The sequence below is a fragment of the Balaenoptera borealis genome (assembly GCF_965194805.1).
Source record: "Balaenoptera borealis genome assembly, chromosome: 15".
NCBI classification, from domain to species: domain Eukaryota; kingdom Metazoa; phylum Chordata; class Mammalia; order Artiodactyla; family Balaenopteridae; genus Balaenoptera; species Balaenoptera borealis.
This window is the reverse complement of record NC_138871.1, coordinates 26837448-26850993: the sequence shown is the minus strand read 5'-3', so window position 1 is coordinate 26850993 and position 13546 is coordinate 26837448. Positions and strand designations below refer to the sequence as shown.

At 56.5% G+C, this 13546-nt stretch overlaps 2 protein-coding genes and 1 long non-coding RNA gene across 6 annotated transcripts; 1 reads left to right on the top strand and 2 right to left on the bottom strand.

The window, feature by feature from the left end:
* Positions 1-22: 22 nt before the first annotated feature.
* LBX2 (ladybird homeobox 2) lies at positions 23-5448 on the bottom strand. Its single transcript, XM_082356653.1, has 2 exons — positions 4312-5448; positions 23-3277 (listed from the first exon to the last, which is right to left on the bottom strand). Exons 1-2 carry the CDS (start codon positions 4514-4516, stop codon positions 2892-2894), a joined length of 591 nt encoding a protein of 196 aa, XP_082212779.1. The 5' UTR covers positions 4517-5448; the 3' UTR covers positions 23-2891.
* On the top strand, positions 3382-7785 carry LOC309611814. Its single transcript, XR_014234759.1, has 2 exons — positions 3382-3708; positions 5438-7785. It is a non-coding gene; the product is annotated as an uncharacterized lncRNA (long non-coding RNA).
* Positions 7786-10157: 2372 nt separating this feature from the next.
* Positions 10158-12578, bottom strand: PCGF1 (polycomb group ring finger 1). 4 transcript variants are annotated; one of them, XM_082358483.1, is made up of 9 exons: positions 12329-12578; positions 11843-11948; positions 11533-11685; positions 11307-11378; positions 11075-11180; positions 10860-10893; positions 10675-10761; positions 10462-10542; positions 10158-10358 (listed from the first exon to the last, which is right to left on the bottom strand). In XM_082358483.1, the coding sequence occupies exons 1-9, from the start codon at positions 12458-12460 to the stop codon at positions 10311-10313; spliced, it is 819 nt and encodes a 272-aa protein (XP_082214609.1). In that variant the 5' UTR covers positions 12461-12578; the 3' UTR covers positions 10158-10310. The 4 variants fall into 4 exon arrangements, with proteins under 4 accessions (XP_082214609.1, XP_082214611.1, XP_082214612.1 ...); XM_082358485.1 differs by having other exon boundaries at positions 10175-10358; positions 12368-12556; XM_082358486.1 differs by lacking the exon at positions 12329-12578 and adding an exon at positions 12052-12302 and having other exon boundaries at positions 10176-10358.
* Positions 12579-13546: the final 968 nt, after the last annotated feature.

The following is a 13546-nucleotide window of genomic DNA, read 5'->3' as shown; positions in this document are numbered from 1 at the left end:
ATACAGAGTTTGTGGGACTGTGGTTCTCAAAGCGTGGTCCCTGGGCCACCAGCATCAGTGTCACCTGGGAACTTTTTACAAATACAAATTCTCAGGCCCCCTCTAGACCTTCTAAATCAGAAACTGAAAGAGTGGGCCCAACAGTTTGTGTTTCAATAAGCCCTCCCGGTGATCCTGAGGCACCTGACGTTTGGGAAGCTCTGCTCTAGGACCTAGCAGAGGAGACACCCATCCAGGAGGCCATTTTGGTGGGACAGGTTTGAGTTTTGTTTATCCAAGCCTTGATTATAAGAGGTGGTAGCACTGGGCTAGGATTTAGGAAGCCCTAAGTAGCAGAGGGTTATGGCTCAGAGCCAGTTAACCTGACTGAACCCTACCTTCCTGACTAGAATTATTTGCCCTGGGAGTTCTTTGCTCATGCCTGGCTGGCGGGGGGGTGGGGTTCGGGAGAGGTGGTTGTGTTTGTTTAAGGGGTGATTATATCACAGTGCCTCCATACCAGGCCTGCTCATGTGGCCCTCTTGTTCTGGACTGGGGCTAGGAAGGTAGGACTTACATGCTTTGGGGACTCCACTAGGGCTCCTGGCCCCTCAAAGAAGGGCCACCCACCACTACTGTATGGCATCTTTGCTTTCAGGCTGAGCTGCTCCTTGCTCTTCCAGCCCCTCAAAGAAATGTCCCCGCCCCACTACCTCTTAGACTGTCCTGGACTTGAATCTTTCCCAAGAGCCATAGGACTCCTGGCACCTTGCCTCCACTCTGTCCCACACTCACACTGCTAACTGGTAGGGTTCTGACCCAGCAGCCTGAGTTCTGAGTCCCCGGGGCTGGAAAGCAGAATGACCAAACATTCTGGTTTCCCTGGGACTGAGGGATTTCCAAGGCTGTGGAGCTTTCAGTGCTAAAACTGGGAAAGCCCTGGGCAAACAGGAATGAATTGGTCACCCCAATCTAAAGGTTCCAGAGAGGCAGTCTTTAGAAGGGGATGAAGGGAATACAGATGGAGCCCTGAACAGGAACAAGGGGAGGTATGTGTGTGTTGTATATGTGTACTGTAGAGGCAACACAGGCGCAAGGAATACTTTTTGTATATAATAGGTGACAGATTCTTAGCTCTGTACTAGTAGACATTATCTGTTCCTGTCAATGATGTCATTTTCCTTCCAGTTGCCCAGGGTTTCAAGGTTGTCTTTGACTCCTCCAATCTTTGGTCACTGGAGAGATTACACTGATTCCTGTTTCATAACAACCTTCCTCCCCACTCCAAGTCTGGCCCTGAATTCTCTCTGCTCTCACTTTTTGCAGTGGCCAGAGCTACACTCCTTCCTCAGGCCTGTGCCAGTCACCCTGCACATGCAGCCAGATGAGCCTGCCCTAAACACTGCTCTTATACCTCTCCTCCCTAAAACCTCCAAGAACCATGCCATGCTCTGTCTACAGTACAATGCCTAAATTCCTACCTTTGGCTCTTCCCTCTCTCCGCTCTGTGAACACTTCTTTCGGTTAGTAGTCCCAGCCCCCACTTACAAGCTTCATGACATGATCATGGGCTTCTGTGATTTCGTTCTCCTTATCCTTAAAATGAAATTAAAGTCTCATCTCATGGGATTTATTGTAAAGATTAATCCATGCAAAGCATTTGGAACTGTGTCTGAAAATGCCAGGTTCGTTTCTGCCTTCCAGCCTTGTTCACCTCCCTGAAATATCCTTTTCTGGGACTTCTACCTGCAACTGAGGCCCTAGCTGACACACACCCCTCCCCCCCACCCCCCAGCGCTGGGTGGATTATTCCCAGAGCATCCTGAGAGTGGGATTGTGGCACCTGAGCATGGGAAGGTCTGAGGAGGGAGGAAGGACTGATAGAGAGAGAGGGGAAGCAGGAAGACCAAGCCTAAGCATGGTCTCCTAAAGATGAACAGGGATGACCGGGCATGGGGGAAGACCTGCAACATGGGGAGTGTTCCTCTTCCCTCCCCATCACATGCAGGAGGATGATTAATTACCAGCGTTAGAAATTAATCCCAGAAATGTCTGCTGGAGGAGGTGGGCTGGGCTCTCTACCCTGCAAGCAGCTACTCTAAGCTCTGCCTCAGCAAGTAGGACCAATCCTTCCCACCCTCCCGCCACCACCATCATCCTGGTGGTGACATTTTCCGCCCAAGTGCGGGGTGGGATGGAGGTCCCAGAAGCAGGGGTATGTCCCCTCTCCCAGAGCTCATCACTTTGCCTGTGTCTCAGCATAGGATTCTCTCTGTGGGGGCGAGGAGAAGGGTCAGGACTCTATTAACAAATGACCTCAGGGTGGGGAAAAAGGAGAGTCAGGCAGGGCGCTGTCACTCTGGGGCCAGTCTATTAGTTAGGTGCCAGGTCTCCCAGGTGGCAGCTGGTCAAACGCCGGGTGGAGACCTGGAACTAAGGCGGCCAGTAGAGGAGGGGTACGCGCCCGCAGCTACCAGAGTCCCATGCCCTTCCCCTCATCCTGTAGTCTCCAGAGCATAAAGCTGACAAGCACCAGCTTTGAAGGCTGGTTGGATGCCTGGGTCCACATCCTGACCTAGGGGTTGTTCTTTTGTAAAATGGGCATAATTATATCACCTACCTTATCGGGTTGCGTGAGGGTTAAAGGAAACATCGGATTTAAAGCGCTCGGCACGGTGCCAAGTACGGAAGCTTCGCAATAATCAGCAGATTTTGCTCTTACTGCTGGGAGCGCCAGGATTGAGGCGTGCTGCGGCGGAGTCTCAACTTTATTCTCAACCATTGGGAAAGGTGGGCGTCTGGACTGTGAGCCGGAAGGGGCCCGGGTCGACACCCTCCCTTTACCCCGGAACCCAGACAGGACGCGGGGGCGCGGAGCCCAGGGCCCCAGAGCCCTGGAGGTGTCTTTGCCTTCAATCGTCCACCTGTATCTCCTCGTCTGACAATTGGGGCCCAGAGTCAGGCCGGGCGGGGCCAGGGCAGAGGCCTGGGGCGGCGTCAGGCAGCGCGAGGCGGCATTGGATTTCGGGGGACAGCGAGCGCAGCGAGGCCAGGTCGGCGCGCATCTCCTCCACGTCGCGCTTGAGCTTGGCTCGCCGGTTCTGGAACCACGTGACGACCTGCGCGTTGGCCAAGCCGAGCCTCGCCGCCAGCCCGTCACGCTCGGACGGTGCCAGGTACTTCTGGAAGACAAAGCGCCGCTCCAGCTCCAGCACCTGCTGCGCGGTGAACGCCGTGCGTGACTTCCGCCGTCTGCGGCCGGCCCGGCCAGGGCCCAGCGCGCCTGGGGCCGCGCGGCCTGCGGGGACAGGGAGGGGGTCAGCCTTCTTCTAGCTTGTGGAAATCAGGCTTCGGTCCGGGAGGAAAAGCGGGGGTGGGGTCAAGCCAGCGAGGGGGGGGCGTTGGTGCGGAGCGAAAAGACGGACGGGAGCCAGAACCGCTGCCCCTTCCCGAACTTTGCGAGGGGGGAGGGTGGTATTTCAGCCCGGGGGTGGGGCACAAAGTGGAACCGGCCACTGGGGTACTGGAGGCAGGAGGCTGAGGGTATCTTGCGGGGACTGGGGAGTGGGAGGAGGGCGGGACAAGCCAGAGAACTGGTGCACCGTCAGGCGGTCTAGGGCGGGGCCTTTGAGGCCTTCCGGAGCCCCTGGTGGAGCGGGCTTGCAGGTCTGGGCCGGCACCAGAGGCAGGGGCCGACCATGGTCAGAGTAGGGGCAGCCAGCCGGAATGGTGAGTGTGAGAGAACCTGCACCGTGCCCTTCTTTAGACTCGTGGGTGTCGGGCACTCTCGGCTTCTTCTTTTTGGGTGACACGGGCGCCCCCTCCTCGAGCCCAAAAGGGAGAGAGTGGGGGTACAAAGGGAGAGGAAAGACGGAGTCCAGAGTCCCGCGGCCCTTGAGGCTCCAAGGAGCTTCTGCTCCTTGCGCCCTCTCGAGAAGAGAGCGGCTTGGAGCGGAGCTCGGTCACCAGGAGAGGCCCGAGCCTCGCCTCCCTGCACTTTCTGCGCCGCCCTTGCCCTAGCTCACTCATTTACAGCCTCCGGGCCAGGCCTTTTGTCTCCTCTCTGGCCTTTCTCTGTCGCGATTGCTCCGCTCAGTTCTCGACAGACTGGCCCTTCCCCTCGGCGCTGGCGGCCTCCAGGAGCGGGCGCGGAGCCTGGGAACTAACGGAGGGGAGGGGAGAAGAGGAAGAGGCAAACCCCGGCACGTGGGCTGAGGGCAGGGTGCGGATTAGCGTAGCGGCCAGTGTGAACGAAGGTTCGAGACCGGGAACCTGGAGGAGAGAAATGGGGAGAAGGCCAAGTCACAGTGAGCGACCTCGCCGGCGCTATACCTTCAGAGGGCTGCGGAGCGTGCCCGTCAAGTACGCGGAAAGTTTTACTAGTCAGCTCCTCCAGCGCGCACAGCGGCGACGTGGGACCTTGGTTCGACTCTGGAAGCTGCGACGCAGAGGGTCCTCGGGGAACCATGCGCGGGCCTAGGATGTCTGCGATGCTGAAGGGTGTCCGGGGTGCCCGGGGCTCGGATCCCGAGCTCATGGCCAGCCGGGCTGTGGCGGTCCCGCCGCCCGCCGCGCTCGGCTCCGCAGCTGCCTGGGCCCCAGCGCGGCTCCCGATCTGGGCCCCCAGCCTCGGACCCGCCCCCCGCGCTGGGCCTGAGCCTCGAATGCCCCTCCTCCTGCGCCCCCACCCCCCAACCCGGCCGGGTCCGCGGTGGGTCTGGAGCTGGTAGACGTCCCGGCAGCGGTATTTCTACCGGGTGGGGAGGTGTGGAGAGAAACCGGAGGAACAACCCGCCGGGCCGCAGGGCTGCTCTGCGCTGCCGGACGCGGCGCAGTGCACACTCGGGCTGGACCCTTCCTGGGCGGCCCCCAGATTCTGTATACCACAGACTCCCCGCCTAGCCGCAGCTCTGGCTCATAAACTCGTCGGCAATAAAATTGCTTTCCCTGGCCCCAACGGCTGGGGATTTGCAAAATTCCGAGAAGGAAGAGCAGAGCTGGCAGTGGTAGGATACCCAGTCTCACCTAGTAAGGACCTCTGTCTCCTGACCTGGCCCCCTCGTTCCGCCCCATCCCTGCGGAACGCTGTTAAATAGGTCGGACGGCTGGAAGTTATTAGCGCGGTGCTGGGGGCTGGGGGACTTGAAACTTGGAAGGACCTGGCCGGGCAGAGCGATTGTAACCGGGAATACTGGGGATGCCATGGGGAAGCAAGTGCAGGTGAGTGGACTCTGCTGGCTCTCCGGCTGGACCCAAGGCTGTCCCGCTATGGCTCAGAGGCCCTGAGGAAGTCAAAACACATGGAGAAGGGGCCGGAGACCTGGGCCTCAGGAGAGAGGACACAGCAAACCAGAGCTAGTGTTACTGCCCAGGAGGGGTCTTTGCCAGTGAAGCCTGGGCTTCCTGGTGATTCCTTCCATCTATCAGTCGATCTGTCTGTCTTTGTCTTCTTATTAAGCTCCTGTACTTGGAGTAGAGGTCCTTCAGCCTGGAGAGGCCCAGAAACCACCCAGCATCTACAACAGTGGAGGCGGCCACTGGTCACTGCCCAGGAGCATCAGGGTCACTCGCTATAGAAGAGTGACTTGAAGGGCAGACTTCATCTACCCAACCAGATCCTGGGACAGAACCCCTACCAACCCAGGGGCAAATTCTAAGACCTGGGATATTCATTCCTATTTTATCTGGGTTCTGTCTTTCTCATTTCTCTCCCACAGCTAGTCCTGGGCTTATACCACAGCCCTCCTTTGTAGGAAGAAGACAGCTCTGGGACAGCACTGCTCACCAGTGGACGCCCAACAGGGCAAGGGTTTTGTTCACGTATCACATCCCAGAGGCAGAGAAGCCCCACCACTCCTGAGGAACTCACCACTCCTAAGGAACTTGCTGCTATGATTTCTTCTATTTTTTTCGAACAGTGCCATGAAGAAGTGGACCAGTCCCTCCTGGATTGTCCATTATGTCACTTTCTCTGTAGACTTCTGTACCTCCCACCATTTGTGCAGTGATACTCTGAGTCCACCTGTCTATTCTCTGGGGCAAGTGGAGCCTGCAGTTGGGGTGCCCTGAACAGAGCTTGAGAGATCCAAGACACCTGGGTCAAAGACTCCTTGACAAGGAGAGGAAAACACTTTGATAATGGGGGTCAGAGAACCTCATGTAACCTGAGGCAGTGACGTAGCCCACACCCAACAAAGGCTCTTCTTGGTAAAAGACTCCCTCCCAAGGCACCCCCCCCCCATCCCCTAAGACTCACACAGACACTCACATAGTACCTTCATGGCAACCTAAGCAATAAACTCAGCCCAGTGGGCCACTGTTGGATCAGAAAGCAGACAGTAGAAAGCTGAGATGCCAGGACTTGTTAATTGGTTATTAATGGTGGCAGGTGGAGGAGGGCCAGGAGAGATCCTCTTAGCTGGAGGCCTCAGCCCTCTGAACCATCCTGGGGGTTTCACTTAATCTGTAATTAAAGAAGGTCTCAGGAGGCTGCAGGAACTGCCTAGCCTATGTCCCAGGCCTGTCACCAAACAGACACTCCAGCCTTCACTCATGCATCTTCTTATGCAGCTTTTATGTCACCTCTTCTACTATCAGTTACTCCTGTGTGTCAGTGTGGGGCTCTCCTGAAGGGCCTTTGCTTTCCTCCCCTTCTGTCTCTCCAACATTTTCCCCCTTGCAACTGGGCTTAGGAATGGGGTTGGACAATGGGGTTGGGCAGTCCCCAGATGTGGGTTTGGGGGAGGAGAGGGAAGGAGAGACTAGTAAAAGGAAGAGGCCACTTACAGCAGAGCCCAGCTAAGGTCATCTCAGCAGCCAGGGACTTGTCCAGACAATTGTGTGGCCACAGGAGGGGACTTTTCCCAGCAAAGCCCCTGGAACCTGAGCTGGGGAGAAACCAGATCCTCCGAGGGGGGTAGGAGGAAGGGAATGATTAATGAGGGAGATTAAGAGATTAAACCTGGGTTCTGGGCTGAGGGGGGGCGGCACTTAGCTGTCTCATAGGCTTCCCCCAACCCCAGTTTGGCAGTGCTGCTGCTCTCCAGTGCACCTCTTCCCACCATACCTCCCACCCCCATGGTCCAACCCTCCTCCTGCCTTGGGTCCTCCCCAGAGCCATCCAAAGTCGTGAACCTACATTGCTGCCTGCCACCCCCCATTCTGCAACAGATTCTCCCCATTGTCCCTTCAGACATTTGGGGGTCCTCTGCTCCCTCCTCTAGCAGAGATCCCCTCTTTCTCACTTTCCCTCCAGAAGGCACCTCCATTCCCACTTAAGGGTGCCTTCTCACACACCCCCAACACCCTCTTTCAGAATTCCCTTTCCTCATCACCCCCATCTTATTTCTCATTCCCTGACACTGCACCTCTGACCCGCCTTGCCCTCCTCAGCCTCTCAGCTTGCAGATTCCTCTGCCCAGGGCTGCCCCAGATGTACCCCCTTTTCTTGGCATCCATATCTGCTCAATGAATGACCTTTAGTCCCCTGGATTTCCCACCCCACGCATTTCTCTGGATTCTGTGAGTGTAAAGGGGGGCAGAATCCTCAGAATAACATCCTTGGGGTGGTGGACGGCCGAGGACAGTCCCAAGAGATGTGCTTGTCCTCCCCCCACCCCACCCCCCCCTTAGGGGAAATCCCTTAACCAGAGTGAGAGGGAAGTGGGCATTTTAGAGAAGAAACTCCAGGCAGAGGAGCTGGGGCAGGGAGTCCATACATCTCACACACTTCTGGGATGGTATTCTCTTTCAGAAAACGTTAATGCAGATATAACCGATTCAGACATAAATTTGTTTCCTCACTTCTAGGGCCTCAGGTCTGTGAGTTCTTTTAGGGCCTTTACGCTGGCTCACAAAAAGCTCTGCGCAATTGCCGCCAAGCCGGGGGTGTGCAGGCTGGGGTGGGGGAGCGGCTGGATGCTCAGACACTCCCCCACACCCCTACACTGGTGTACCCCTTGAGACTCATTGTTCCAGGGAAGTCCCTTTTCCCTATCTCCTCACCCCCGCCCACCCCCAAGTCCTGGGAGAGACTGGCCAGGCTGAGAGAGACAGGTCCTCCTCTGTGCCAAAGGCCAGAGCAAATATTGGTGCCCCCTCCCTCAGGTGAGTGTGGACCACGAAAGGGGTTTGGTGAGAAAGGGCAGCAGGGGCAAGGGCGAGGTTGGCCCTGCAGGTGAGGACCGACACCTCCACCTGGGCACCCCGCGAGGTCCTGGGCGCCTGTGAGAGGGCGGGCTGCGCACTGGGAAGGCCCTGCGGCCGCTTCTCTGAGCACAGAGCGGGCGTTCTAGGTCACCAAGCCCAAGAGAACTGTGGGCTTGATTTGCCCGCTGTGGCGCAGATCGATACCCGAGTGACCCCGAGGGTCAGGATCTGCGTGGGGCAGGCCAGGGAGGGAAGTAATGGACCCACAGATGGAGGGAGAACGGCGCGGTGCCCGCAGCTGGTCTGCATCAGCCACTTCGGGAGACGCACGGCAGCTACCGCCACCACTGCCACCCCGGCTGACAGACAAAAAAAAAGGCTCCACTGAGCTGGGGGCGAGGCGGGGAGCCGCTCCAACCCAGATCCAGGCCTGAGCGCCTTCCGCTGCTTCTTGGCCACAAGCCATGTGTCATCAAAGGCCTCATCCTGAGGCTTGGTTCTCAGGTCTCCCGTCTCCAGCAGCTTTATCTTCTGACTGGGCCTGCTAGATGTCAAGCTGCCGCCAAGCCCCTACCGGACTACTCTGCAGGGGCGTTTCCATTCTCCTTACCTCCACTACCACCACCCCCACCCGCCCCAGCCCCCGGAAATGCCCTTTCACACACAAATGCCTTGAGAACAGTCTAAGTGCTGTATGCTTGAGTAGGCCTGGGAGTACCCAGAGCTTAAATTCAGGGAGAAGAAAATGGGGAACCCTGGGATAGATATAATTCATCAAAAACCTCCAGATATATGCTGGTATAGAGGCAGGCCAAAGACACTGAAAAAAGCCCTGATTCTGGCTGAGGGAAGGTTTTCTGGAGGAGGTGACACTTAGGCTTTCAAGGACAGTTGGTGGGGGTGGTGGAGGGTGGGCGCATTCCAGGCCTGAGGCCTGAAACATGTGAGGCTCGGGAATCTTGGAGATGGTGCCAGGAAGGAACTGGGCCTGGGCCAGTGGCCCTGCAGTGTCCCTACCCTGGTCCCTGCTGCCTGCCCAGGGTGCACCAAGGGTTCTGCCTTGCTGTCTGCAGTCTCTCCACATGTGCCTTTCTCTTGGCCTACAAGCTTCATCCATGGGGAGGGAAGCCCACGCCTACTGTGCCCTGGGAGAGAGCTCAGGTTTTTGCCCCTGAGTCTCTGGCTCTTTTAGCCAGTTCAGGCCACCTTCACTGTGGCCCTCCCCTAGGCCCTCTGCCACCCAATCTCCATCTGGGGAAGCTCAGGCACCTTCAGCCCTCACAAGCTATACCCAATGACCCCCTTGAATTCATGGAGTCAGACCTTGGCCAGCGCCAGATTCAGGCTTTAAAATCAGGTTTAACATTTATGCTGCCTGTGCCATCCAGTTTGTCCCACATTCCACAGCAGCCCATTAGCTTCCTTCAGGAACTCCTTGCTTTGGCCTCCAGTCCCCTCCTCTGTTACTGTCTGGCTCAGACAAGGAATGCTTGCTGAATTACTCAATGGAGTTCTCGCCTTGTTGCTTCCCTCTTGTTCCTAAAAAGTGCCTCTTCTGGGCACCAGTTCCCTCTTTTCAACTACCCTCACCACACCCTGGCTTCACCTAGCCCAGGTACCTGAAGGCCCACTGAATCTCATATGGACAGCCAGGTTTCCAACTGTGACTATCCCCATGTGTTCTTGCATCCCAATTTTTGTAAGGCTCCTCCCATAGTGCAATTCTTTGTATTTTCTTTCAAATATCACTCTTCTTCAGTCCTGCAGCGGCCACTGTCAAACCCTAGCCCCATTTTTACCACTATTGAATTAGGACACCTCCACTCAGGCCTGCATTATATGTGGCAACATTCAAGGACGGTGAGAGCTCCCCTCCCCTTCACCAAAAAGAGCTGGTATGAATAAACTGGTTTCACTTAGCTCACCTTCAGAGTTTTACATATGTAGGGTCCTCTACTGCTCTCCTTTGGCAATTCACTGAGGGAACACCAACATAGAGAGGCCCTCCTTCTTGATGAAACTCAAGAGGGAAGCAGGACACAGGACAAAGCATGAGTGTGTGGCAGGAAAAAAAGGAAAAAGATGCTTTTTTTAAAGTTTTTATTTCAAAAAATAAAGCCAAGGTTAATTTCACATAAATATCTGGGGAGGGAAGGGCAGAGGGATGGGTGGGGGCTTGGCCCCTACCTCCTCTTCTCTTTCACACTGTATTGTAAAAGCAAAGGGGATGGCTAAGGAGAGAACAAAGGGAAGAAGTAGTCAGTGGGAACATTCTTACCCAAGCGGCCCCCTCAGCCTGCCCCTGCCCTGGAGACTGCCTTGGCACTGGCTCACCTTGCCGAACCAGCGGGAGAGCCATATCTGCTTCATGGTCATGTGATCAGGGAGAACTTCATTGTCAAAAAGGAGCTGCACCTAGGAGGGAGATAGGGGCACAGTTTTAAGAACTATCCTCTTGCACAGGTCAAGAACTACCCTGGTCTACCCTATACTCTGTTCCTCCTTTCTTAGCTCCCCCCAAAAAAAAAACTACAATGGGGTACTCACATGCTGGGGATTTAGCATCAAGCGGTGACATAGCACCCTCCGGAGATGGCGAACTTCAGCTCTAACAGAACATCGGACATATTTGTTCTGGGGGTGGGGAGGGAAAGGAAGAGAACAGGTGTGTGAGGGAAGGGCCATGGGGAGGTGAGTCTCCTTAGAGAGGCCCTCCCCTCAGCCCCTCTCACCTGCAGGACGCTTTTATTCTTGTCTTTGCCAGAACTGGGGGGAAACAGACACAGGTTAGGGAGCTCTATCTTTCCCCCGTCCCCTGCCCAGAACCATGATATACTCTCTTCAAGTGAACAGACACTCCCCTTACTGCTCGCTCTCTCCCTGAGCCCCTCCCTGCCTCTGGGTCATTGTCACTGTCACTTCAGATAGCCCATGACCTGTCCTTCACCTCAGCCGCTCCAGGCATAGGCTCAGCTGCTCATCATAGTGATAGTAGTGGGCTTTTGAGTGGTCGAAGCTGCTGAAGGGGAGGCCAAGGTTGCTCAGGGCTGGCTCTGAGAAAGACAGAGTAATGAGGAGAGTGGCACATGTTCCACACATCTTTTTCCCCGGGGAGCAAAACTGGGCAGGAGGAATGCTCTGGGGGTTTTACCTTACCCTCCTGCTACCAAGAGACATACCTTCCCCGCTGGGCTGGGTGACCCGGTCCAAGCCTCGGGACTGGTAGAATTCTCGGATCCGTTTCTCTTCACCTAGAAGGGAGTGGAGTACAGGAAGTAAAATATAAGCCCTCCCTCATTCTTTGTCCCTCTAGCTGTCAACCTCTTTACCAAAGCCCTTGTCATCGCAAGCTGCCACCCAGCATCAGTCCTCTAGAGGCCCCTCAAAGTCAGGTTGGTTACTCACTGTCTTGCAAGCCTGGCACTAGCTTGTACACGATGTCCTGCATGACCCGGTCCAGTTTGAGGTTGAGCAGTGGCTGTGTCTCGTGGATCTTGATGTTGCACATGGGGCAGTACTTGCTGGTTTGGAGGTACTTCACAATACAACTCTTGCAGACTGCAAGAAGAGAAAAGCAAACTCTCAGGCCCTCTGGAAATCGGGTTCATGGGCTGGGTGGGTTGCCTGGGTGGTTGGGGCAAGCAGCCTAGAGGCTGGCAGCCGGCTTAGTGGGAAGTGGGGCCTGGAAGAAACAGCCAGGGTCCTGGGCACTCACACGTATGAAGACACTCTGTTATGGTGGTGGCATCCACGAAGTACCCTGCGCACAGGCAACAGACGATGTGCTCATTCAAGTCTTTGATCTTTACTCGGACCTCCTCCTGTGGACACACCCTCCGTCAACGACCACTCTCCCAACCCCAACCCGTGTGCCGTCACAACCTGGGAGTCGCCTCTCATCAGACCCCACGGCCAACACCGCACCCTGCGCCGTCAGCCGATTAGCTCCCGGGGGTTGACACTCCCCCTCCGCCCAGCAGAGGGCTCCGCACACAGCGGGGTCTCCCTCCAAGCCAACTCGCCCCACCTTCCTTTCCCAGGGGAGACTACAAAGAGTGAGCGGCACAATGCGCAGGCGTCCTAGCCTGGAGTTTGGCAACCCGACCGCAATCGCGCAGGCGCATTGGGAACCCTGTCTCTGCGCAGGCGCACTGGCGCCCGGCCAGCCACCGCCCGTCCTGTAGCCGGCCTCAGTTCGCACCGCTAGCCGACCACAGTGGTAACCTTGCCGCCCCTGCACCTCGTTCCGTAGCGGGTCCATCTTGTACACTGACTGGAGCTGATTCCGAAGCCTCATCGCGATCGCAATCTGGCCCCCCTGAGGAGACGCCATCTTAAAGGCTGATCCCGGCCGGCCACTTCCGGTGCCGCCTGCGGGGCGGGACTTGTCGCCTCGCAACGAAGGCTTAGGTCTTTTCGGATTCGCTGACCCTCTGTAAGGCCCCGCCCATGTCCCTTTCTCCCCGTGTGCTCACCTGAGCCCCACTGGCCCCTCCCCCTCCTCAATCTGTAATTAGGGAGTCGGGGGGTGCCTGGGAAGGGGTCCTATCTCTTTGAGCTCCTGTAGTAATCATCATAATAGACCCTACACGACCTCGGGACTAACTTTTGGAGCCTCCAAAAGACTGCCGCCTTCAACTCCCAAAGGCCCGGCGGTCTCCTCCCGCTACCGCTCAGGGTCGTCGATCTCCTGTGATGATGTCCCTGCTAAAGAAGCCCCTCCGGGGCCCTCTACTTGTGTCGCCCTCCGCGGCTGACGCGTCCGCATTACGGAGCTTCATCCCGATTGTGGGCCTTGTCCCGGCTTCACAGCGGGGGTTTCTCGGAGCTTTGCGGAATCTCGTACAGGGTGGAGGGGAAGGAGGGACCCCCAGGGACTTGGTAGTGATCGTACCCCCGCCCCCACACTCCCCCCTGCCGCCGAGGATGGGGGAGCAGGCCCTGGTTAATGATGATGATTCAATCATCGGCGCCTGCGGAGGCCTGGGACAGACTAATGCAGAGCAGATGCCCAGGAAGGAGGGGAGGACGGCTAGGACACTACCACACACGGACACGCTGAGGCAGCGAACTCCTGCGGTAGCATAGGCCCAGTCCCGTACTTTGGGAGGACGCAGGGGCCCTAGAGCTGGTACACCGACGTCCCTAGGTACTTTTTAAAAAGTGGGATTTAAAAAAACCAACAAAATAAGGATAAAATTACTGTGGAGTATTAACATCAGGTGCAATTGGAGACTCAAGAAGGGAGAGATACCAGCGGAGACCCCGAAAGACTTTCTGGAGGAATTGGGTCTTTGTGTGGGCACAATTTAGAGATTGGGGGTGGGGGTGGGGAAAGGAGTGTGGTGGAAATAGAAAAGAAAGGCAAAGTGGAGGGGAATGAACGGAGAGGGACTGGACTGAAGCCCAGGTGTAGATC